Here is a 26,059-nt window from a genome sequence, read left to right on the forward strand (position 1 = left end):
ATGCACACGCCCCCATCAGCACACTGTCACAAAGGCAGGGAACATCCATGCAGACACGTATGACACATATGTCCATAATCGCACAACCCAAGACCTATAAACATATCAACTATTCGTGACACACACACATTTATAAACTCACACACACACACACACACACACACATACACGGGTGCACACAAGCGCCCTGTGGAAAGCTGACACCGTTCGGAGCAGTCAGGGAGGAAAGTTACATTAATGATTCTGATGGCCGGGCTTTACCGAGGCGGTTATCTGCGAACACGATCCAGCAGGGCCATTTAGACAGCGAGCCCATGACAGAGGGAGCAGACAGGCCGACGGAGAGCAACACTGATCGAATGAGCTCATTTTCCTCCAGGCTGCTCTCAGTGGAGCTTTTTTCCCTTCGATAATGATACATCAGACCGAAGGTAGACGTCCACGTCTGACCCCAACAGCTCTGAAATGAAAAGCCGAGAAAAAAGGCCTGTCATTTTTGAACAATTAAAACATGTCTGCAATTCGCTCCGTCCAGTGATTTAGCTGTCACGGTGACTCAGTTGGCACAAACATCACAGGACGGCTGATGCTCCGTCCTCCTCGTTTGGTTCAGACGGAAATATCTCAACAACTATTACATGAGTTGCCATGACATTTGGTTCAGACCCTCACATTTGAGCTGAGGGTGAATTCCACTAACTCTTCCTCGATTTGTCTTTCTGGCGTTTTTTTGTCTCCCAGCTCATCAAATACTGGCACATCAGGATGGCTGTCGACCCGTCCCAACACCCCAAAGCGTCAGTATTTTAATGAGTTGGGAATGAGACTCAAAAATCTACTTTTCTTACAAACTGGACCTTTAAAGGTGTAGTTTCACATTTCAGAAAACAGGTTTATTCACATTTTTTTTAATACCATTCTCACGTCTGAGATTGGTATCAATCGTCTAACGCTCTGCAAGAAAGCCAAGAAGCGTGTTTCCCAGTATGTCAAACTGTTCCTTTAAATCTCAATTTCAATACATTTGGGAAGACAGAAAATTAAAACGGTTCTCCGGCTGAGCAGAGAGACAGGAGGATGAATGACCTCTATTTGACCCTCTCCGAAAATGGGCTCGAAATGCATCTTGATTGTGAAAAAAACCTGTAGCTGGAGATAAATTATCCATTAAATGAGTTTAATCACACTAAAATCATTCTCGTGAACCGGTTTATTCACATTTGTCAGACATAAATGAACATAATGGGACGGCAGCTAACACAACCGCCCGTGCGTCTTCCATTTCATTCACCCTCTTACTCCAAAATCTGCCTTTTTGTTCCTCACAGAGACACCAGAGCCGGCCAGCATCCTGTCAGCCTCCTCCAGTGCTCACACACACACACACACACACACACACACACACTCACACGTGGACATCTGAACGTGTCACTCCGAAAACGATTTGAGTTTGCCAAAAAAATTAATAAGTGAGTACACACTCACACACTCACACTCACACAAGAGATCCAAATTTGAATGCATTATGTCGTCAACAAGCCGCTGGGGAGACAGAATGAGGAGAAATTAGCCACTGGACCACATGAGATAAGGCCTGTTAAATCTGTGCGTGGCTAAGAGGCTGCTGCTTTCAGGCGAGATTATGATTGACTTGTTTTTTAAACACACACACACACAGAGAGAGAGAGAGAGAGAGAGAGAGAGAGAGAGATAACCTCTTGTTTCTTTGGGTTCCTCTGGGCGGACGGGCTGGGACGATCTGGACTTTTTCTCAAGAGGGTAACACCTGGTGACGTCACCGCTACTAATCACATCATCACATCATTGCCAACACACACGCAACTTGTGAGAGCTGCAGTGTGCGCGGATGGAGAGAGAGGGAGAGAGAGAGAGAAAGAGAGAGAGAGAGAGAGAGGGAGGGAGAGAGAGAGCGGAGAGCCTCGGCGCAGCGCAGCCACAGTCACACCGAGCCGAGTGGAAGGACGCACTTTCCATCGCGCTCCTGAGAAAACCAGACTTGTCTACTGGACACCGGTGCACCACACACCCGCACACACACACTCACACACACACACACATACGCACACACACACACACACACACACACACACAAACACACAGACACAAGACAAACCCAGTCGAGGACACGTGTGAGCCGGCTTGAGAAGATTTCTGGGGGAAAACATTGAGGAATTTTTTTCGGGCGCACGTCATGGCATTTGTTTGGAAAGTAAATGAAAAATGCACTCTGCTGGCGACAACTCACTCACAGAGATGAGTCACCGAGGGGGTGATCGACAACATCCAGCGGCTCTGTGGTCTTCTCAGGCGGGACAAAGTCCGGTAAGCTGCACGATTCTCACCCACGGAGCGATAAGCGTCTCTCGGTCACCTTCTGAAACCATGTCTTGTGGCGACGTGCGTGGCGCGCCAGAGTGCGTGTGAGTGACTGACCGATAGTCCATCTGAGAGAGAAAGAGAGGAGGCTGGATATAAACAGCAGCCCGGCTTTCAGGCAGCGACAGCCAGACACCCCGAGCAGCCATCTCGCCTCTCTCACCGCTCCTCAGACCCATGCAGGATGCCCGGAGAGCGCCGGGGAGTCCTGGTCCAGCGCAGCCCGAGTTCATGACGCTCTGGGCGGCCTCGTCATGCGTCTCTTGCCCGAGCCCAGCGCCCAGTCCCTTCGGCTCCTCTTCCTCTTTATCTTCGTGATGGGGGTGACCCCTTCCCCGGCTCTCACAGCCGGCTGCCCAGACAGATGCGTGTGCGACGACCAGCTGGTGGTCCAGTGCGCCGGGCAGGACCTCACCTTGTTCCCCAATGACCTGCCCCTGGCCACCCGGCAGCTCATCATCTCCAACAACCGCATCGGGGACCTCCCGGCGCTGCAGCTCAACTACCTGTCCGATCTGGTCTATCTGGACTGCAGCAACAACTCTCTGACCGAGATCTCCGAGTCCACCTTCGGGAATTTGCGTAAACTCGCCTACCTGGACTTGTCGTTCAACACCCTGCTGCAGATCGAGGACCGGACTTTCGGGCCCCTGGCGTCTCTGGTGATGCTCCGGCTGACGGATAACCCGAGTCTGGGGGAGATCCACCCGGACGCCTTCTCGGAGAACATGGCTCTGCAGGTGCTGGATGTGAGCCGGAACAACCTGACGGCCCTGAACATCAGCAGCCTGATCGCCCTGCCCGCTCTGCGGTCTCTGGGGCTCAGCGGGAACCCCTGGAGCTGCGACTGTGACACGGAGGACCTCTGCCTCTGGGTGCAGATAGAGGGCTTCAAGTTCCAAGGTGAGGATGGATGGAGTTGTAGTTTTGTTTTTGTTTTTCATTACAAACACACACATTGAGGGTCATCTAAACTGTTAAAAATGACCATTAATAACTTGACAATGATCCTCTCAAAGACCTCATCCTGCAGCCTGCTGCTCAGATGGAGGCAGTCGGACCTCTTGCAGGTGGTCTCTTGTTTGTTTTGGCTCTGGGATCCTCTTGTTGGCCCCTGTTTCTGGCAAGTAAACAAACGAAACAAAAAAAAAAAAAAAAAGCCAAAGAAGCTCCAAGGGCTTATCATCTGTTATTGTCACATCAGCTCATTTAGATAATTTGATTGCTTGCGCTGGGTCAATTTAGTCCCTGATGGTGGGCCACTTATTGCTCTATTCTTCTTTCTTTATTTTGTGGAAGTGTACGCATGCACACACACACACACACACACACACACACACCGTACACACATCGTACGCACGTACACATTTCAGCGTGCACTCCCACAGATGCAGACTCTCCCTCTTTCCCAACACACACACATACACACACACACACACAAGCACACACACACACTCCAGAGCTAATGGTTTGACCTCAGAGTCAGAGCAATCCTCTCTGCAACACAAATCCCCTCAAACCGCCCTTCACGTCTCAATAATGTCTCAGGTTTACCCCAACAAATCAGCAGATTTGTAAGAAAAGCTGCCGCTCAGAGAGACCCAGAGAAATCACCTACATTGGCCCCCGGTGACCTTCCCAGCGTGGGGCCAAGATCAGATGGTCGCCTCAGTGTTAATTGAGCTTAGCTGTAAGCAGGTGAACCTGGTTAGGCCTGGTAACAATGCAGCCGCGCCTCATAATAGCTGTCAGTGTGCGTCCCATTGATCCCGCTGCATTGTGTCTGTGGCTCCTGAAGGTAGAGATAATGATGAGAGGATGATTGTGTCCTTTTGTACCTGCAAACACACACACACACACACACACACAAGCAGCTTGCACCTGTGTGTGCTGGCGCTCACACCGTCGTATGCTTTGGCCCTTCAGTCCAGATGGTTAATGATGGTGCTCAAAAAAGCTGGACTCCTATGCTCCCATTAAGGCCAGCGTGTATGTGTGTGATGAGTGTGTATGTGTGTGATGAGTGTGTGTGTGTGTGCAAGTGACTCACCCCACTTAAGTGTGTGAGTCAGTGTGTGATCTGGAGGTTATGGTAGACCCTAAGGCCACCGTCTGTGGGAAACAGGAATGAGATTAAGGGACAAGGAGCTTGAGAGGAAGCCCACTTGAAGACAGCGGCTCCCCAGAGTTGTTATCCACCGACTGAAGAACACTTCAAAACACACACACACACACACACACACACACACATCTACATCTACCAATTTTTTGGGCCTGGGCCGCGCGAAAACACATTTCTGAAAAAAAAATGAATCAAATCAGAACAAACACTCTAAAAGAAGGGCTTTCGAGTCAAAAGTGACACAACACAACACACCCACAGCCGGGCTTGTCGTGTTTTCAACACACACACACACACACACACACACACACACACACACACACTTGTCCTGCCTCAAATCACAACTAATAACCATGAAATTAAACTGTACCCCACATTACACTCCGCCTTAAAAGTTATAAATGTGAGCAAACTGCTGAACGACACACATAAACACACACTCTGACTCTCAGACTGAGGCACCGTGTACCGATAACACACCCGTAAACAACCACAGCTTTAACAGAGCGAATGGGGTCAAGTGAGCATTTCCGTGCGTGAGAGCATGTAGGGTTTGTGTGTGTGTATGTGTGTGTGTGTGTGTGTATGTGTACTGCTCATGAATGCCCTCTGATGTGACTGCAGGGCTGTGAGTCTAATGTACAGAGATTCCAGCTGTCGCGACCTCTCAGCGTGAGCACGAATCAGGTGCACACGAGTCGAGTGTGTGTGTGTGCGTGTTCGAGACCTCGATGTTGTTTAACCGTGTCGATTATTGGTAGAGAGATCTTGTGTATGTGTCCGATTGTCACCTTCTCTCTCAGTCTTCAAGTCTTGTTTTGTTCGTTGTGCCTGCTCGTGTTTAAGGGAGTCACGCAAGTTTGTCCCAGTGTCACTGAGAAAAGGTTGACGTGACTCCGGCAGCCACCAAAGTCAGAGCGAAGGGAAGGTTGGCAAGGGCGTTTAAGCCGTGCCTGTTCATAAGAAACAAGAGGGGAGAGAGCGAGACAGGGACGAGGAAGGGTCGACATGTTTATTTAGCAATTGCAAGAAAAAGGAGAGAGAACACGTTCTGAATGACAGTCAGTAGGTTGTGTTTGAGTTGGTGTGTTTTCTGGATGTAATGTAAAGACTCATTTTGGTGAGACGACTGATGTTACCAAAAAAGGGAGCTCTAAAAGATCAGTAATGACTCTCATTGTACAACAGAGGCGTGAAAAGAGACAGACGATTGAAGGAAAGAGACATAAATCAATGTTACCTTAGCTTAAAATGATCTGTGACTAATATTGTTCTTGTAAATGTAGAAGAGAACCCACAAAGAATAATCACCTGACTCTGAATTCTGCAGCTCCCCTCAGTTTTTTTCCGCATATGTTGAGCTGTCTGGGCCAAAACTTTGCTGTGTTTTTCACTCTCGCCGCTCTCATAATGTTGTTTTTAACCGCAGCAGGCGGCTGTTTTCAGCAAACAAGCGCTAAAAAACACACACAACCTGCTCGGCGCTCAACAGCAGACGGACATGATTAGACACTGGCTGGCGGACAACGTGGTGAGAAGATGCAACAGCTGATGAGCTCGATATTTCCCTCAGATGTTTGTAGAGACCAAAAATCTATGCTATACATTAGTGTCAACGATTAATATCAACTTTCTGAGGCTTGTTGTCAAGTCCTGCGTCAGGTCGGGGGAATTATTCCGGCTAAAGATCTTAATACCAAGCTTCTAAACAATGCACACTACACTTTACCCGCAGTGGAAAGGTGATTATGTGTTAATTAAGGTGACAGTTGAAACATGAGACCACACAGCTTGGCGTTACCTGCTGACAGCTTGTTTTAACGATGCACTATGGGATGCAGGTGCTAAATACTCATTAACGGCCAACTTATTAGCTTAATTCTCAAGTAAGACCTCTTTGAACTGCATTGATTTGACTCTGTAGCAAGTACTTTGCCGCAATTCCCTGCACTTGTTCTACTACAACTGTCATCATGTTGATTTAACTGATTTTTGTTTAGTTTTTTTCTCAGCAGTTTCTTCATATTACTGCGCAAAGTAAAAGGTTATCAGAGGTTTTTTTTTAACTCATCTCCCTCTTGAGTTCCTCAGACGTCAACAATCCTGTAGTTTATTATTAAAAGCCAAACTGAGGTAATAAACTGATCTAATGAGGGAATAATAAACCCAGCCGTTTAAACAAAAAGGACTTGTGTTTCATAGAATGACTGCAATTAAAGTCAGATCATGTGACTTGTATGTCTTTCAACAGCTTTTGCAAACTGCCTTTCCTGTGTGTATACGTGAGGTTGATCAATTAATCAGTTTTTGCAAAAATCGCAGAAAAATCACAGAAAAATCAGCCAAACCCAGTCAAACTTTAGGTCAGGTGTTTAAACTTTATACACCTGAAAAAACAGCACTGATGTGTAGGGATGTATATTGATAGGGATTTAGCGATTCCGATGCTTTATCGATTCCTGCTTATTGATCCGTCTTTTTATCGATTCTCTTATCGATTCCCAAATAGGCTGAAAAACAAGTAGTACATGAGTACAGAAAAGAATACAACGTGGTTTATAAAAGTAAATAAATAAACAAATAAACAATACTCAAATGAGTAAAATGAGTCCACAAGTCAAGTGGCTATTGGCTAAGGATAATAATCCAATTACCATAGAGGAACAAGAGGAACAACAAATCTGCAGACTGACTATCAGAGCCAGCAGCAGCCTGATTCTGACTGCCTCTGCTATCATCTACATTACATGGATGGAAAATGCAAAATGCACAAGTGAAAGCTGGTGACACAAATTCCGAATCGTGGTGCTAAATTAACCTAATTTTTATCATTATCACACAACGTTAGCCAGTTGTTTAATTTTACCTGCTGTGCTGGTGCTAGCACTGGTGCTGCTAAGTGCGTCAAACACACGGCATTGCTGGAGTATAATGCCGTGTTGTGTGGCCAAATGCTTGGACATATTAGTTGTATTACCGCCTTTGGTGCACAGATCCCTCTTACGGGTATTACAGGTGACGATCCCCGAGATGTCGTCCTTCTTTGTGAAATGCAGCCAGACTTTGGATCGCTTTTGCCGGGACGACATTTCTCCACAGTGCATCGCACGTAGCAGCTCAGCTCACCTCTGCTCAGCAGCAGCTTGTGTGTGTGACGTCATCGCAAATTTGCGAGTGAGGTACGTTTGTTTACAGGGGCGGCGCAGATCGATAGCGGAATCGTAAATGGTTTTTGTTAGTGATTCCAAAGAATCGTTTGACTCATAACCGGTTCCCAAACGAAACCGGTTTACGATGCGCATCCCTACTGATGGGACATTATACACACTGTAGTTACCGGCTGAACTCAGCTCCAGTGGTGGCCAATGGCTGCACAGCCTCAACCAGTCACACGGAGACATGCACAACTCTTTTCGAGGCTCAATGGATGAAGATTATTTATATTCAATTAGATTTAATTTCATATCATAACGTTTTTTGTTAATTATGAGCATAAGGTTACAAAGCGTCAGACTGACGCTTCTCTGTCGAAAAACCATCTGTTTTCCTTAGCATTTCCGAAGCGTGGTGGTAAGAATTTGGCTAACCGTCAGTGCGATGGCCATAACTGATCATTTGGGGGCCAAACACGTGATTGACACCTGATGATTAATCAGCTATCTGCTTTTTTCCTGAAACCATCATATAGGCCATTAAAAGTCCGCCATCGGTCAACCTCAGCTGTGTTCTGATTGCCGTAAATATTTGTAAATACTTCCATGATCTTGACATTTGAGATAATTGAGCACAATCTCTGTTACGTCTTCTTACGTGTCTTTGAACAGTCACTTTTGGCGTTCAGCCTTCTATGACCTTGGCTTGTTTATTGCTGCGATGTTAATTTGACGTCAACGTCGATTCCCACGACGGCTCTTACCTCTTTCGTGTACCCAACATCTGTCCTATGTGACTCTGGCTTTCCTGTCGCAAACCTCTAAATGCTCTTCATCATCAATTCCAAACCCACCTTTCCTCTCTTGTCGTAATGGAATTTCAGCTTGTCGAACGACCTGCTGTACTCACCGTAGGTCGCTTTTGACAAGTGCCTCGGCTGAATACACGCAGCGTGCTGTAAGTGGCTTGTCCCCGGGCTGGCAGAGTTGGTGGTGTTATGGCTCCAGTGTTTGGGAACGTATCTTTCTGGCTGCTCGTCGGCGCCCTGGACAGCTCACACAACCCGAGGCAAAGAGCCAAGGCAGAGGGGCCACGCGAGGGGCAAGAGTTAAATATTCATAAAAAAGGAAAAAGAGAAACGGAGCTCGGTGGGCTCGGAGAGAGGAAGAACGGAAGAATGGAAGAAAGAAAGACGTCAGGTTTTTTTTTTCCTTTTTACACCAATCGAAATTGATTTATCTTTAATGAAAGTGAATGTTAGATTACTCGAGAGATGAGATGAGCGGAGAGCCCGAGCGAAATAGCGTGACCGAGGAGTCGAGGACAAAGAAGATGAGATAAGACGGGAGAGGGCTGGGGGAAAAAAAAAACAACTAAAAGAAAACGGGCAAACAGATTAAGATGGACCTTGCAAACGGAGAGGTTGAGAGAAAAGGGAAAAAAAACAAGCAGACGGTGAAGGAGTTAACCAATTGTCTGCGGCCCCGGATCTGTCACTCAAACCCATTAAAACATTCATTATGACAAGGAGGCATCGATTCAATTTAATACAGGTAGATGCTAAATTATTTATCAGCTGGAACGATTCCTCAGACCCATCTGGTGCGGAGAGGCGTATCGAATTCCACTGGCCTACTTGTGTAGTGTAGCCTGTATGTATTTTTATGTCTGTGTGTTTGGCGGTGTGAGCCTGAAAACCAAAGATTGATGTGATGCTTGTGTGGGCGTGTTTCTGATGCCATCACCTGAGGCACAGAGGGGAGGTGTAGCTCAGGTGTGTGCGCGAGCGTGTGTGTGTGTGTGTGTGTGTGTGTGTGTGTGCGTGGCCGAAACCAATATATCGAGCCAAGAGAATAAAATTGGAAAGGGGGGGGGGGGGGGGGGGGGAGTGCGAAGATGACGGAGCAGAAAGGAGAGAAGTGGAAGGACGCAGGGAGACGGAAATGGAGTGATAAAGGCTGAAGGGGGAGACACAGAGGGAGAATAAACGCTAACGTGCCGGAGTGGGAATGAAAAGTGGGAGGTGGAAAAGGCTGATAAGAAGAGCGATAGAGGGAGGAGGAGAGAGAGAGAGAGAGAGAGAGAGAGAGCTGTTGCTATCTGACCTTCACTCGCTCTGCCAGAGGAAGAAGGGATCATACGAAGAAATGATGGAAAAGAGGATGGTGGTAATCTGACTAATGCCGCTTTTGAGAGGAGAGGAGTGAGAAGGCGTGTGTTATTCAGCCATAGTGGATGTGATGGAGGAAAGGTCAGCTATTCTTAGTCGCGGCCAACCCCGGTGTGATGCATTAAGTTGGCTAAACGGTGAAATACTTGAGCTTCACGTTGAGAGGAAGGGCCCCAAAAAGTCTTACTTCTTACGCCATCGGCTTCCAGTAAGAGGTTTGTGTTTGATGTTTGTGGTTGAAAAGGGCAAATTTGAGAATACTGTACAACCATTGTTTGAAACATTTCGGTTTGATGTCTTTTTTTTGGAGACAAATAGAACAAAAAGTCATGTGCAGGACACTTTTCAGCTGTAACAGCCATTCAGAAGGGGAGCCAAAGCTTGAACACCTGAGGCTATTAAACAATAAATAACAAGGTATTCCTAAGAGGAGTCAAGTAATATGTCAAAATCCACAAATTACAAATGGAAACAGAAATGAAAGATGTACACACTATGTCTTATAAAAGATTAGATCCATGTTGCACAATAAGATGATCATCAGAAGAAGCTCAAATCTGATCCGTTCACTGTCGGAGAAATTGGCAGTAACTTCTATCCCCGAAGAAAATTCCATATGTAGTTAAAACCTGAAATGTTACATGACCTAGGCGCCTAAAAAAATCCACTTTTCAATCAAACTTTAAACCCCTATATCAGACCAACACACTGCAACACAGGGCGCAGGGAAAATCTATGTCTTTATCTGCTAGCCCTTTATATTGATGGAAACCTGGGTCGAGTGTCGTCGTCCACAAAACAATTCTGGAGCTTTAGAGCAAAACAGCGATGCAGCACTTGAAGTAGTAGAGACTTATTTAAAAAAAAAAAAAAAGTCTCCAAAAGCCTCCAAAATACAAAATCAAGTGCCAACCAGTGCTTGAGGACACCACTGCTAATTAAGATCATTTGTAATCACAAATAATCCCTCAGATCCTGTTTTCAGTAGCTTCCAGTGTGAGGTCAGAGGTCAAGGGCAGCTACAGAGTGCCGGTGCTGGAGCTGGCGGGGGCGAAGATGTCTGATCACCTCATATGCTTGCATTTAAACAGCAATATGTAAAACATGCTGCAACAGTAGGCATTTGGTTAATTCCCTGTGAGAGAGGAGATGAGGGCATGCTTGAGTTTCACCTCCCCCTCTATATGAGACCACAAGCATACTGATTACCATATGCATCGGCATAATTAATCGTCTTATAAATAGCTCTGTGCCGAGTTCACAGGACAGGCTCTGTGCCTCGCAGGTTAATACCCAGCGGCTCTGATCATCAGGACGTGTGTGATGCGAGCACAGCATCATTTTTAAAGCGCTTTCCTCTCTACAGCTGTGTTTTGCATTCACGCTGTCGTCCGAGAAGCCTGAAAAGATTATTATTATTCTGCGGCTCATTGCTCTTTTATGTGTCGAGCGGCGGGGAGAGGAGGGAAGGAGTCGCAGGGAAACAGAGCGAAGTTCATGAAAGAGTCAGCCATGTTTTTTCAGCGTCCCGACACTGGCCCCTCTTCCGGGGAGGTGATAAGCCCTGCTCTCTGTCAGTGTGTCAGTGCCGAGGTTGGAAAGCATCCAGCTGATGATTTGACATGGAGACTGTATCGCACCGCTGCGGTGGCAGCTCACACAGACACACACACACACACACACACTCGTGCTCACTTATGCATTCTCTTTTAAATAGAATAGAAATACGTTGAGGTCCACACTTCCTGGAAAGCTCAGCTTGTGTTTAACATGAGCTTCTATGCGTGCTTATATTTTCCTATTCCCCTGTATCAAAGTAGAATGTGTATGTTGTGATTACTGCTGTTTATTTCCTTCAGTACTATTTTTGTCCATATAACCTCCGGCCTGTGGTGTGTCACAGAGCTGCAGGGCTTTGCAATCCAGTCAGAAGCATGCTCCACGACACGGCCCGTGCATAGTGTCACACTGATACCACAGACCCCAGCCCTGCTTATATTACCATAACACAGTGACATCATGCCGTGCATGCACAGCAGAAGCAAGTCGGGTCTTAGCACGGTGAGGACAGACAGGTGACCGCTGGCCTCTGCTTCCTGTCCCGCTGCTGTAGGACAGAGCAGGGACCAAACAAACACTGACATCTTGTCCGGCGACAGAGTGAAAGTAAGCGCAGGCCAAGAGAATGAATTTGTTGCCAAAGTTAATGTTCAGATCAGACTGCCTCATCATAAGAGGGCAGAGTGGAGGGCCACACTGCATCCATCTTATGCTGCAGGAGGAATATGCAGTAGGAACTGCAGTGCAGCATGCATGCAACAAAGTGTGAACACCGCGAGGCTGCAGCCACTGTGGCGAAACTGCTGCTGGATTAGACTGCACATTGCAGTCTAATCCAGCACCGCAGGAGCAAAGAGGACGTCTCACCACCCACATCAGTCTGTCTTACTCAAATACATTCACACACACACTCTAACCTGAAATGTCCCGCGGTTCCTGAGATACTCGACCTTCTCTTAAGTGCTATCTCAAGAATGAAATTATGAGGGATGCACTTGAAGGCAGTTTTAGGAGTGTTTTAATTCTCTGTGGGCATAATGAAAAAGATGCGTGCCAAGGCAAGTTGGCATAAAGGTCAGTTAAAGCTCAAGTTGGCAGATGCTGGGCCAAGACTCCGTCCAAATTCTCGATTAGAAAAAGTCTGGTGCCTTTTTAAAAACATTTTAAAGATAGATTTTCAAAATGGCCCGCTTTTAAATCTGATAGCATCTTTGAGTGAGTGCCTCACGAGCAGCCGCACATAAAACCGGACCCGGTTAGTTACTCAAGTTCCTCTAAAGGTCCAGTGTGTACGATTAAGGGAGAAAACCAGCCAGTTGACGCCAACTCGACTAGACGAGTATCATTTATATTGCAAGGACTCTCCCGTTTTAACCTCCAGCTTTGCACGTTTTTCTTTTTATAGCCGGGTATAATTTTTAGCGCCTTAAAATATGAATGAGCACAATGATAGCGAGCTACTATCAGAGATGCAGAGATGAAACGGCGATAAAAAAAGGCACGTGCATTTCAGAAACGAGTGCGCTGGAGGGAAAGTCTGGTGGAGAATGGGCGTGGTTGAGTGAGAGCGAGCAATGCCGGGTGGCTGTAAGTGAGAAAAAGGCCTGGAAGGCGCCGATCACGCGCGCAACACCGCCAGCCGAACTGAGTTGAGCTGCGACTGGCCGGTTCACACTGCAACAAAATCTTCGGTCTGAAATGGGATTTGTAAGCGTTTAAGCAGTGTATTCTGGTATATTTGGGACTCTTATTGTGAAAGGTAAAAATGGAAGGAATCTGTAAGTGAATAAAAAAGTTTGCTGCTCTGGTTCAAATCAGATCCTGAACCTCAAAAAAGGAAATGCGTAATTCATTTCCAGCTACACTGTTCGAAAAGAAAACCAGTGCAACAGATCACAACGCATCCTGTCGCCTTCTCGTCAACGGGAGTAACGTCCCATTGCTTCGTTCCGTGTCTGTCTGGAAACCAACAGGCAGCAGAGGAGGAAGGTTTTAGAAGGCACACCCGTTTATGATGGCACAACGCAGTAAAAGACCTGAAAATTAAAAAAGACCACCCATATTTTTGGCAAAGAATTTAAACTCCTGATTAGGCTGACCAGTCGGTGCATCTCTACTTTTCTTTGAATTAAATCTTCCACCGCCACGAAATCCTACGCACTGGACCTTTATTCCACACCGGGGTTGTGAACCGCAGATGGTTTTTTTTATTCCTTAATGACACACCTTGAATATCATAATGCAGGGGGTATTATCATCGTTCAATAAAAAGTGCAAAGGCATACATTATTAAACCCGGAACAAAAAATGTCAAGGGCGTTCTGCCAGAGTGATGTCTGAGTGGTTTTCCTAGCCTAAGTGATGGAATGAGGCGGAAAACAGTGAGTGACGAAGAAACAGACAGTGGAGTGAGACTGAACAGAGAGTGAATCATCCCGGCTGCCACCTTCTCCTGTGTGCTTCAGTAACACTCAGTATTTTTTTTTTTATTCTTATCTCTGATTATAGAGGGTCGTCACGAATCCGCTCTAAAGTGCAGCCACAAAAACGTTCGGTGGTTAAGGAAAAATATATTTGCAGTGTGAAATTCAGTTGCCCTTTTTTTTTTTGTTCCCTTGGGCGAAGAAACCTTTTTTAAGTGGTACATCCTGAGCCTAAATCAGTCCAGTTCTAATGTGTGTGTTTGACGGCTATGTAGTTGAAGTCCTAGGAAGAAAAACAGACCTTTACTCAATTCAAGCCACTCAGCGGTTCGGCTGCTGCAGCCTTTTCTCGGTCTGGTCCGACCAGACGCATGCATCACCTGGGCTTTAATAACTTTCTAGAACTCCATCCACACCTGCCAGATCCTGGCTGAGTGTTGTCTCAGAGAGCTGTCCTGGCTTTCACCCCACATATTTTCTTTGAGAGGAGACCAGAGATGTCTGAATTGTTGCCAGGCGAAAGGGAAAGAGTGACAGAGGTAGGACAGATGAGACCCAAATATCCTGAGGGATCCTGTGAGCTGCTGTGTTTGTACAGTCACTGATTGCAGCTCACTGTTCCAGCATCCAGCCATGAACGTTATACTGTCGGATGTAATAGACAGCAGCGTCAGTGCTCGCACACATACACAGGAAAGAAGAAAAAAAATCCTCACACCTGGCTTGAGGCAAGCTTGGCAAGGTAATGAGACTGAGCAGATCAGCTAGCCAGCCCACAGATGGTGACAGAGTGACGGCCATGTGAACTGATGGGGAATAAAATAAGGAGAAATAAATATATACTGAGAGAGAGCGAGAGGCATAAGGAGGTTCATTGTTATTCAAGTTTCCCGACATAAATAAAGCGATACAAGACAACCGCATGTAGCGATTAATTGAAGAACAGATCACAGGGGAATACATGAATAAAAGTAGCTCATAGAAATAAAAAAAAAAGACAAACCAACAAAACATAAGAAAGTCTCCAGGTTATTAAAAGAGGACCGTGAACGCCCCCTCAAATCCGAGCTACAAATTTTGGTACACAAGTTGCCAAGCTGGCGTCGTATGGCGCTGAAACAAGGCAGAAGAAAGTAAACACTGGGTCGGTGGTAGCATGCTTATCTGTGTAATATATTTCATGGCCTACAAGACCGGAAAAAGGCTGCCAATGTGTTGTTTAAACGCTCCCAAAACACACTTAAGAGACGACTTCAGAACTCGGGAAGAGAAACAAAATGAGGAGCACATGAAATGCAGCATAACCAACGAAGAGTGAGGGGGAAACACAATCATAAAACACACAGGAATGATTCACTGATGGGACACAGGTGAGCAGGAAAAGGTGCCGGACAGCAGACAAAGACAGGAAGGGAAAAGTAAAACAGGAAACATTTAAACTGAACACCAAAACCACGACAAACAAGTACAATAAAAAACAACACAAAGAGCTCAATTTTACAATAAAAAAAGTAGGAATATTTCCTTCCTGGAACATTTCCTTCCTTTTGAAGTTTGACCAGATGTCCCTTGTTGGATCCAAAACATCATTATTTTTGAACCATTCAGCAAAGAACAAGCCTCTGTCTTAATCTCCCAGCGGTGGGCAACAATCCTGTCAGCGCCAATAAAGCCAGCCAATGCAAGTCCAAACTCTCACTCGTGATACAGAGAGACCTGTGTGCTAATAAACACAGCTGGGGAGGGATTCATGCAGCCGCTCTCAGATCATTTTGACTACTGAAAACAGAGGAATAAAAGAGCATTTTCCACATTAGATGGAGGAAAAAGTAGCGGCTTCATTTTTACAATCATCCCCGAGTTCCATATTTGAAGCTTTACTGCTGTTAAACGACACCTGTGTAGATTATGGGCCGCGGATGGAGTCATATTTTATTCCACTTTTTGTGCTGAAAGGCAGAAAAGAGAAAGTGGGTGGAGACGAGGGGAGGGAGGATGAGAAATGACAGGTCGGGGAAGCCTTCCTCTGGCCGAGGGACGGTTTAAACTAGGGTAAGTTGGAGTGTCGGCTGTGTGTGTTACATGCGTCTCCTGGTTCATCCTCGGGTTACTGAATAACTGAACGGTAATCCAAGCGCGTCGCTAATCTCCTTAATGACTTGCACAATGTGCCCTGCTGATTCAATAACCTCTGACCTCACCTGTTATTTCTGCCTGATGAACAGATGCTTATACAAACAGCCCTGTGATCCACTCGGTGTGCATAATAACCCCGACCTGCTGTGACTTTCTCAGGACATTCGTATGCACCCCTACAGCCTCGAGGCTAGAGGCTAGAGGCTCGGCAGACATGACAACAGCATCAGCATGGCCTCTCTCCTCAAGCCTGAGACAAAGCCCCACCCCCCCGTTGCGGCGATCGTTAGATATTGATCGAGAAGCTTATCAAACCCATGCAGATATTTCTTCCTGTGTAGAAACCGTTTCAAAGCACCGGGTTTGGTAGAATGCGTTTTTTTTTCTTTTCTTCACATTTTCAGACACAGTATAGTCGGCGTAATCTAAACACAAGACTAATCTTTTCTCGGGGTCAACGCGGGGGTTACATCAGATATAAGGAGAATAAAGCACTTAGGAATTTGTGAAGAGGCGTTCAAATGCTCCGTATACGACATCACTCGCATCTCAGAGGTCAACTAATGGGCGTATCAGCCACATCTCTCCAGTAACCTGAAACAGCCATTGTACTGCTCTCCTCAAAGCCACCAGACTCCACTCATGAAAACAGTAATTTCACCTTGCAGGTCACAACTTAAAACAAAAAGCTAGCTATCTTCCAAAGAACAGAGAAGCTTGATTTACGACACACAGATGGACTGTGACTGCGTTTTCTGCTCAGGATATCATACTTGCTCGCTGCTATATTAATCTTCAAAATCTCGTAGAATGTTGTGCTTTTTCACTTAAATTCCTTTCTTTCAGGGTGTAGATTCTTCTGCATGTGAAATGTCAACGTCCGCTGCTGCTTTGCTTTTGTTGGCGAGGCTGATTCAGGCGTGCGTGAGCTGACCAATCCTAGTAGACTGGGTAGTCAAGGGGCCCTTAAAGAGACAGGAGCTAAAACAGTGTTTCAGACACACATCTGCAGCACCGGACAGTATTTGTGGACAGTTTATTTTACCATTAAAGCATGTAATTCTATTCTAGTGGTAACCCAAAATAAAACCATAAACCTGAAAATGAGCATGATATGAGCCTAATGCATTATGGGTACCATATGATCAGAGAGGAAACTGAGTCCTTGGTTTCATAAGTCGTCATTTCCTTACTTCTTGCTCCAGCTTTTATTCTCAAACGGCTGCTGCTCTCACGAAGCCCTGGCGAGCAGTCGAGGATGAAATATAGATCATATCCGACTATTCTCGCCATCCTTCCCCCATCGCTCATCTCCATGTTCAGACCTTTGGCTTTATTGGTCGATGAGTACAGTTTAATTAACATTGTTAACAGCAATGATCCATCAACGGGCAGGACTGCAGCCAGATACAGTTCTCTCTCCTTCCCCTCATCTCCTGAGGTCAGACTCTCTGCATCTGTCACTTCCTTCCAGTGCATGTGGATGCAGATATTTCCAAATTGTTCCTCCTGTTGTTTGCCTTTCTTCCTTTCTTTTCTGTCTTTTTTTCGTACTATCCCGTTTCTCTCTTTCCTGTTCTTATTCCGATCTCGTCTCATCTCATTGTTCCCAGCTTTAAAAAAAAAAAAAACCTTCTCTTCGTCTTTTTTTGGGGGTTCAATTAAGCGTGCAGGGAGGGGTTGGAGCGAAGGAGCATGGGAATTAGCGGCGCTTGTAACGAGAGATGAAGTGATAGGAGGCAGCGCAGGCTGTATCCTGCTCCCCTCTCACAGATCACATCATTAGATACAGAGCAAGCCTCTCTTCTTCTTCTTCTGCATTCACACTAATTAATATACGTACAGGTACTGTATATGCTAATGCTGCAAAGTCACCGCAGCAGAAGGAAAACACGCAGCAGGGCATGAAAAGCACTGCTGAAAACGTTGAATCCCGACCAGCTCCTGCAGCCGCCCTTGACCTTTGATCTCTATGTGGCGAAAAAGCATCAAACGCCATAAATGAACATTTTTACATTACTCAAAATGCGCTGCGTGTGCCAGCGTTTCTGTCTCTCTGTGTGGTCTGAAGTCCCCCCAGCTGATTATCATATTCCTCATTATGAGCGGCAGATGTTTTGTCAGGGAAAACACTCATCTCCTTATCTCTGCGCGGCTGCCGAGCGATTTGTTAGTGTGTAATGATGTGTGCGCGAGAGGGTGGAAGGGTGGATGTGTCAGAGGCTTGCAGTCACCTTTCTGTGCATGTGTATGAGCATGTGTGTAAGCGCAGGCGCATGTGTGTGTGCGCAGCATCATAATGTTGCCATGTCCTAGACACCGAAGACCTACATTACTCAGAGGAAGAGTGTTGAGTGCTTTAGTGTCTCTCGGGATCATTTATCACAAAGGTTATCACTGCATTGTTAGTGGCTGTTTGTGAATGTGTGTGTGTCCTGGCTTTTGTTGTACACCTTCACTCTGGAGTAATTAAGTTTTCCCCCCTCTTCTCTCCCCTGATACCCTTCATCTTCCACCATATACACTGACTCTTCTCTCTTCTTGCCTTCCTCCAGACGAGGGCCAGACAGTTTGCCACAGTCCCCCAGAGCTGGCGGGCCAGCGGTTGGCGGAGGTCGGCATGCAGCTGCGGGCAGACTGCCACCAAGGCCTGGGCTACTGGGACTACCTCTTCTTCATCGCCATCGGCTTCGTCATCTTCTCGGCCGGCACGGTGTCGGCCTGGGTGATGGGCGTGCTCATGGTGCTGTACGAGCGCTACAGCAAAAGGAAGAGCGAGGAGCTGGACAGCGACGACGAGGACGATAGGGGAGGGATGGGCGGAGGGGGTGGAGGTGGAGGAGGAGGAGGAGGAGGGGGAGGAGGAGGGAACCAGGGGAACGGGGATCTGAGCAAGCCCGGCATGCAGGTGTGACAGACTGAGGATGACATGAGGGCAGGAGGGACCAGGAGTGATGAGAGGACTCTGAGACCAAAGGCTCTGCAATGAACCAAGATCTGACTGTCTCTCTTTGTTACAGATTTAGATATATCGCTCTTGCTCTTCACCATATTGGACAGAAAGTGTGTGTGTGTGTGAGCGTGTGTGTGTGTGAGAGAGAGAGAGAGAGAGACAGACAGACAGACAGACAGACAGACAGAGAGACAGCAATAAGGATGACTATGCCTTCACTTCAGGAGTACAGAATGACCTCTGAGATTATTGAGAGCAATAACCCCCATACACACGACTACACGCACACACACAACTACACACACACACACAGACAAACACACACACACACACACAAACACACACACGCACAGCTCATCTCAGCGCAGATACTCTACGGAGCTGCTGGTTTCTCTGAGTGGGCGGATGCACCTGCATACTACGTGAAGCGCTCTCGATTATTCTGCAAATGATGATTTTAACAAGACGTGTTATGTGAGCAACACACGCGTACACACACTCGCACACACATGCACACACACGCACACACACTACATTAATACTCACAAGAAGGCAACAGGGGTCACAAAGAGAGTGATGCCTTATCTCTGCTACAATAAAAAAGGGAAAACTAGTAGATTTCAGTATTAAGACGTGATTTTCCTGGATGCCTTAAGGCAACTCACTTGAAACAGTGAACAGTCACTGTTGTCTCCTACAGACAGAATCTGTCCACAAACAGTTTTGGGATCACAGTCAAATCATTTGAATGTATAAACAAAGAATGAACTACATCTACGACTCACAACGATACAGACTAGAGACTCGGTTCTGCTGATGGTGAGCTGCTGGTGAGTTTTGAAGTTTAAAGGTTCCCTGTGGAGTTTTTGACCACTAGAGGCACTGTGGAGCAATGTTTGAATAGACAAGTGGCCATTTTTGTTTTCGACTCGCCCCCCATCTGCACGCACGAGCGCATTGGCGACATGATCCATATTGCTGGCTATGATTTCATGCTATTGTTTTCGTCAATGGAGTCAACAAGAAGCATAGTAAGCGAACATGGACGTAACAAGCGAGCAAATGCATTAATGCAATAGATTCTGAATATAAACATGATGGTCTTTTTTACCAAGAAAACTCGACAGGGTACCTTTAAAGAGCAACTTAACACCTTGCTGAAAATGTAGTTTTTTGTGACATCCAGTGGTTTTCACTAGCGCACTCTCATGTGTGTCAGTACACCATGACATCACTGTTTTGTGCCATCTGACCACGCCCACTAGTAGTCAAGTTTCATCTTTTCTGGTAGCCCTGCCCACTTTATCCAATCGGAACAGAGAACAACATAAAGAGGCGGGATGCTCCTGTCCTCTCCACGATGCTTACAGCTGCTTTAATGCATGTTTCCATCCACTTCTGTTATACGTATATTGGGAACTGAGCCCATCAGGACAAACTGCTGGTGGCCCTTGTTTCAGTCAGTGGTTATTAAACAAGGATGACTGAAGTGACCAAACAGCAGTGAAAAACTGCATTGAAAACATGACAGCGATATGACATTTGTGTTAGATTTGTGTATTAATATGAGGAAGGTTACAGTCTCCTCATCGCTCCACACGGATCTGATGTTTTCAAAGTTTTCACCTCTCCGGTTGCAACAGAGGCTTCGGTGGATATCACATGCTTCAAGTCATTTATGATTTATCTGCTTTCAGTTTTCATTGCGCTCCGTTGCTTTTTGTTTTTTTTATCAATACAGCAACGTTTCCGCCTCAGGCAAGACGAAAAAAAAAAATGTCAATATTTATTTTTTTGTGCAAATTAGAAAAATGCACTTTAGAGCAGGTGGATGGAAACACACAAACCGACGTGGTCAGAGGTGAAACGCTGCTTATCAGCCTGGTGTTAACTCACTTTACGAGCAGTGCAGATGTGGAGAAGACGTCTACCCGTAGCGACACCACGTGACTGTATCATATCTCGTGTGTATTGTACGTGTGTTTGTCTCCGTGTTTCTGTGTGTATATGCTTTGCTGTGAAGTCTCCAAACCCTCCGTGGGTGTAGAAGTGGGGCAGGTTCATCGTGGCCGCCCATGAAGACAGCAGTCAGTCGTATAGCTAAGGATGACGCTACACTTTGTGACTGGAGGCCTCGCTTGGCTGCCCTCGTGTTACAGTTGCAGTCTATAGATCAGCTGTGCGTGTGTGGAAGCGTGCCTCTGGAGTAGTAGTAGTGGTAGTAGTAGCGTGCGTGTCCATGTATGCGTGACTGTGTTTGTGTGTGAAAGTGGGGCAGAGCGATCACAGAGCATCTCTACGAGCAGCCAGGACGAGTGATTCATGAGCCCAGACTGATCCAGACCCTTCTTCCTCCATCCTGCTCCGCCTCTGCCCTGTCCGTCACCGTTAGAGATGATAAACGACAAAGCCGCGGATAGAGGTGGGGTGGAGAAAGAGCGGGGTCACCATCAGAAGTGGGAATTCATCCTGATTGATGCACTAAGCAGCTGTATTGAAAGACTGATTGATAGTCGGGCTTTTATTCATTTTCCGAGCCGAGTGGCTCCAAATGCCCCGGATGAATGGGCCTGGTTAAATGATCACTCTCCAGAGGGGCTTGGCAGAGTGTGTGTGAGTCAGTGTGCGCGTGTTTGTGCTTATATACGTGCATGTTTATGGCTACTTCCAGCTTGGTTTATGACGGTGACAGTATATCTTTACGCGGATGCAGGAGAGAGTTTTGTTTTCACCATAGGAAGGTAATTTGTAATCAAAATCTGTCACACCAAAAAAAACCCGGATGAAGCACGTCTTTACAGGCACACACTTCCTGCCTCACACACACACACACACACACACACACACACACATGCACACACACACATGCACACATGCATAGTAAATCTCAAGGGCACAGCTAAAGTCAAAGCCGCAGGCCCGAGAACATTAACACTCCTGTTTTGGTCTCTCTTACCATGCATCGCTACATCCTCTTATCCTCCCCTCCATCCTCAATCTGACACTGTCATCAGGTTTCACACAATGCAGGCACGCAAACACAGACACACACACACACACACACCTGGACCTATAATTTATCTGTTAAATCTTTGGGCTGTCATTGTCAGATCATTCATTTCAAGGGGAAGCTTAGAGTCGCGCAGGCTTTAGATGGCCTGCAGATTGCCAGCGTCAATCCCTCTTATGTTACATCACATTCACAAAAAGGCATTTGACTCACACGAGCGCGACCTCGCAGCTACATACCTGAACATATCCTTAAACGCAGTGCTTCCTGTTTGGAGCGAGCAGCTATTATTTTTGCTCGGCTGAATGTCAGTTTTTATGCTGCCGACAAATACAGAGCTGTTTAGCAGACAGAACATGTCAGTCCTTTACCAGCAGTGGGTCAGAGGTCAGAGCAGACAGTCAGTGTGTGTGTGTGTGTGTGTGTGTGTGGCACTGTAATGGTGTTAACTTGTCACAGGACAGAACACAGGTCAGAGTAAAAATATCGCTGATCTAAGAAGAAGCGGGCTTGTGTTTTGTGTGTGTTCGTGCACACACATGTAGGACACGTCCGCTGGTGTAATCGTCTGTGAGGAGGCTTAAAGGTGCAGTGCGTAGTTTTGGGGAAGTAATTGTAACGTCTTTTTATGTCTAAGCAAACTAAATAAACAGATTCTCTTTGTTTTCATGACTGAAATAACTGAGTAAACAAACTGACCTTAAAGGACAACACAGTTTTACTTTTTACTTTAAGTATTTGGCGGACCCCGCCACTGTTCAAGCTTCAAACACTTTTCTGGGTCCTTATTTTCCTCTTAGAACAGCTTGTTTTTTTCAGTTATGGAAAAAAAAAAATTTGTATTATCACCTCATCCATATTGTAAATATAAACATTTGGAGTTTGAGTTTCTTCTCCAAAACGACATAATGCTCCTTTAATGTTGTATTGAGAGACATTTACGGTGCCTGGACGCTGATATTTACATAAGATAAGTGTTTGCTGATGAAAGGGGGACATTTACATAAGATGTGAATCCGTGTGGAATTTTGTTTTGTGGAGTCACTGCAGCTATCAGACGTCCCCGCCGGAGAAACCGCGTGGAGATCAGAGAAAATCGACATGTTGCTTAGAAAATCATTGCCGAGGGCGGTGATGCTGGATGTGGCTGGCGCAAGCAAGCAGTGATGAACAAGAAGGAGGGGCTGCTTTGTAACCTCTCCCCTCCTCTTGTCATCTCTCAACACATTTGTGTGTGTTTAAGAGTGTGTATGTGTGTCTGGTACATTCATACATTTCTACACAGAAAAGGAAATGTCATTAGCCCACCGATTAAAGATCAGTGGGGCTGTGTCGGCCCGCTGCTGGAGCTGCAGATCGCAGATGTGCTCAAAGGCGACAGAACTGCATAGAGTGAACAGTCCTGACTGCACGTGTGTGTGTGTGTGTGTGTGTGTGTGTGTGTGTGTGTGTCCAATATGGGATTTCTGATATTGATAAAGAGTTTGATTTACCTGCTGATGTACAGTATGTATTTTCTTTGTTGTTTCTTTTAGAGTTTTCTTTAGTTTTGTACATCATGAATCATAAGCAATAAAGAACAATAAGGATGATGAATGGATGAAAAGTAGTTTTCTAAGACTTTACCTGTTAATGCCGAGAGAGTGAGTTGGATTCTTGTGCTGCAATAGAACAGGAACCAGTTAAACCTTGTAAGAACTTTTATACCACAAATACTGGGAAATCTTTTAATTGTCTCAAGACGCTGTGTGCTAATAATGAGTCTTGGATCAATGGTGTCTGTGGGCTTTCCACTTCATTAGCTTCAAGTACCAATCGTTAAGATTTTCATGAAATCACACCCCTTTCTTGATACAATTATGGTTCATTTTTGCAACAATTCATCAACAATTCAATGAAGTATATTCTGTAATTATCTCTCTACATGGTAGTCTTCACTTTAAGTGGCGGGGTCCGCCATTCAGAGTACCTAGCTAAGCACAAGAGATTCACAGAAAAAACGATACATGCATGTAATCCAGCGCATCTCACTGAGAACAGCCTCCCCGTTCACTGTTGACTCACTTAACACCGGATCACGTCTGTATTTAAGTTAACTAACTGAATATTTCCTACTGCTGCTACTTCACATTAAAAGCATTCAACTGTTGAAACGTGAGGTGGCTTTTATTGTGAATGTTGCAATTATTGTCGACCGACTTCTTTGTTAAAACGTTAGTTTGTTTGGCTGCAGTGTGAACAGATACAGCAGGTGCTCTACTCTTGTATTTCTGTATTTACGAAACTGATGCAGTGTATTTAGTGTTGCTCCATCGATCAGGACAAAAATCTTGAAGTCCACCTGAAATCGTGTTTTTTGCAAAAAGTTTTATAAAAAAAAAAGATCATGCAAGATTTGATTGACTTTCAAAATAAGGTCTCTGAAAACTGAGAGAAGTAACAATTTTTTTGTCAAAATAATTCAAAACTGGGGGACGCCGTCATGATTTCATGATGGCAGATATGTATGCTTTAGAGGAGACATATTATGTTAATTTTCAGATTTAAATTTTATTTTGGGTCACTACTAGAATAGGTTTCATCCTTAAGTCCTCAAAAACACACTAGTTTTCTCATACTGTTCAGTGCTGCAGCTCTGTATTCCCAGTCTGTCTCAAATGCTCTGTTTTAGCTCCTGTCTCTTTAAGCCCCCCCCCCCCCCCCAAATACCCAGTCTGCTCTGATTGGTCAGCTCACACACGCCTGAGCCAGCACCGCTAACAACCACAGACAAGCTCTGTTATACTGATTCTTACGTGTCAAACTAAATTATACACATATGTGACATTGTGTGATGTCACAAAGTCACAAAATTAAAGGCGGGACTACTGACGAGGCGTTTCAGGAGCAGCTTTTCAGTGGGAGAGAGGAGCTTCTGTTCTTTCGAGACCTAATGAATATAAAACACTGAAGGAAAGAAAAAAACAGAAACGCATAATAAGTCTCCTTAAAATTATGCAACTGAATTTCCGTTGGACTTTAGGTATTTTATCTTAAAGTGGTTTCCTGTTGATATTGATACTCAGTCTATCTCTACTGCGTGTGTGTATTTTGCTAAGGTACTCTGTTGAGGCTTAATTTCACAGATGTGAACAAATCTGCGTGGATGGTGAGAGCAGAAACTGAGGTTCTCTCTCTCACGCACACTAACACACAACTCATAGACTTCAGTCATCTTTGAGCTTGCCTACGTCCACTTCCATACATTGATTTCCTGTATACTGGACACAATCTGTCACGCGTGGCTCGACATTACTCAAACATTCGACCTCCTGCAACACACTCGTACAGATCACCGGGCACTGGTATAGGGTCGGGTCGGCTTAGAGCAGGAAGCAGAGGCTTACAGATGACTTCAGTGAATGCACACATGAATATTTTCACTCCCCCCCTCTTTTATCTGTCCTCACACCGTGCACCCACCTGCTTGGCTTGCAAGCACTCCACCCTTCCACTTTCTCTTTCTTTCCACCGCCACCCCCTTCCTCCCCTTCGTTTCAGAGGCGCTGCCAACTGCTCCGCCACTCCACTGGCAAAGAGCAGGCTCTAATCCTTCACACGGCCCCTCGAAAAACTCTGCCGGCTGGATCTTACAGCTTCGGTGCTTCTGGAATTGAGGGATAGCAGACAGACAGACAGACAGGTGGACACAGACAGACAGACAGACAGAAATGGAAAAATGTATGGCGCTAAGAAGAACACAAAGCCCCAGAAGCACAACAGCACTGCGAGAGACAAAACACTTTCACACAACCGTTACTGTGTGTGTGTGTGTGCCTGTGAGTGGGTGTGTGCTCGAGTTTGTGTGCTCAGTCTGATCCCGTTATTTCTCTGAGGGCGATGTTAGAGCGTGAGCATGAAGCACAGAGACCATCTAATGCAATAAGTCAATAAAACATCCCATCATTGCACACACATACACACACACACACATGCACACACGCAGCACACAACAGCCTTCCAGGGCTAAATATGAGCATTTTTCTTTTCTTTCTTTGCTGACGCTTTCTATTTGAACCAGTTGTTGTCTGTAGTTCCTCTCCTCCACATCCTCTGTTCTCGCACCATTAACAGCCGCAATGGACAACAAAAGCTT

The 26,059-nt window shown here is 45.8% G+C and overlaps 1 protein-coding gene across 1 annotated transcript; it reads left to right on the forward strand.

Moving 5' to 3' along the window:
• The first annotated feature begins 1,885 nt into the window (after nucleotides 1-1,885).
• lrrc52 (leucine rich repeat containing 52) lies at nucleotides 1,886-24,082 on the forward strand. Its single transcript, XM_030432659.1, has 2 exons — nucleotides 1,886-3,300; nucleotides 18,517-24,082. Exons 1-2 carry the CDS (start codon nucleotides 2,652-2,654, stop codon nucleotides 18,873-18,875), a joined length of 1,008 nt encoding a protein of 335 aa, XP_030288519.1. The 5' UTR covers nucleotides 1,886-2,651; the 3' UTR covers nucleotides 18,876-24,082.
• Nucleotides 24,083-26,059: the final 1,977 nt, after the last annotated feature.

The sequence above is a fragment of the Sparus aurata genome, chromosome 11, assembly GCF_900880675.1.
Source record: "Sparus aurata chromosome 11, fSpaAur1.1, whole genome shotgun sequence".
In the NCBI taxonomy this organism is placed as follows: Eukaryota; Metazoa; Chordata; class Actinopteri; order Spariformes; family Sparidae; genus Sparus; species Sparus aurata.

Bases quoted from the DNA above. Each gene is read 5' to 3' on its own strand.
- lrrc52 (XM_030432659.1), top strand. From the start codon at position 2,652: ATGCGTCTCTTGCCCGAGCCCAGCGCCCAGTCCCTTCGGCTCCTCTTC. The intron at 3,301-18,516 runs GTGAGGATGGAT...GCCTTCCTCCAG, and splicing joins AGAGGGCTTCAAGTTCCAAG to ACGAGGGCCAGACAGTTTGC.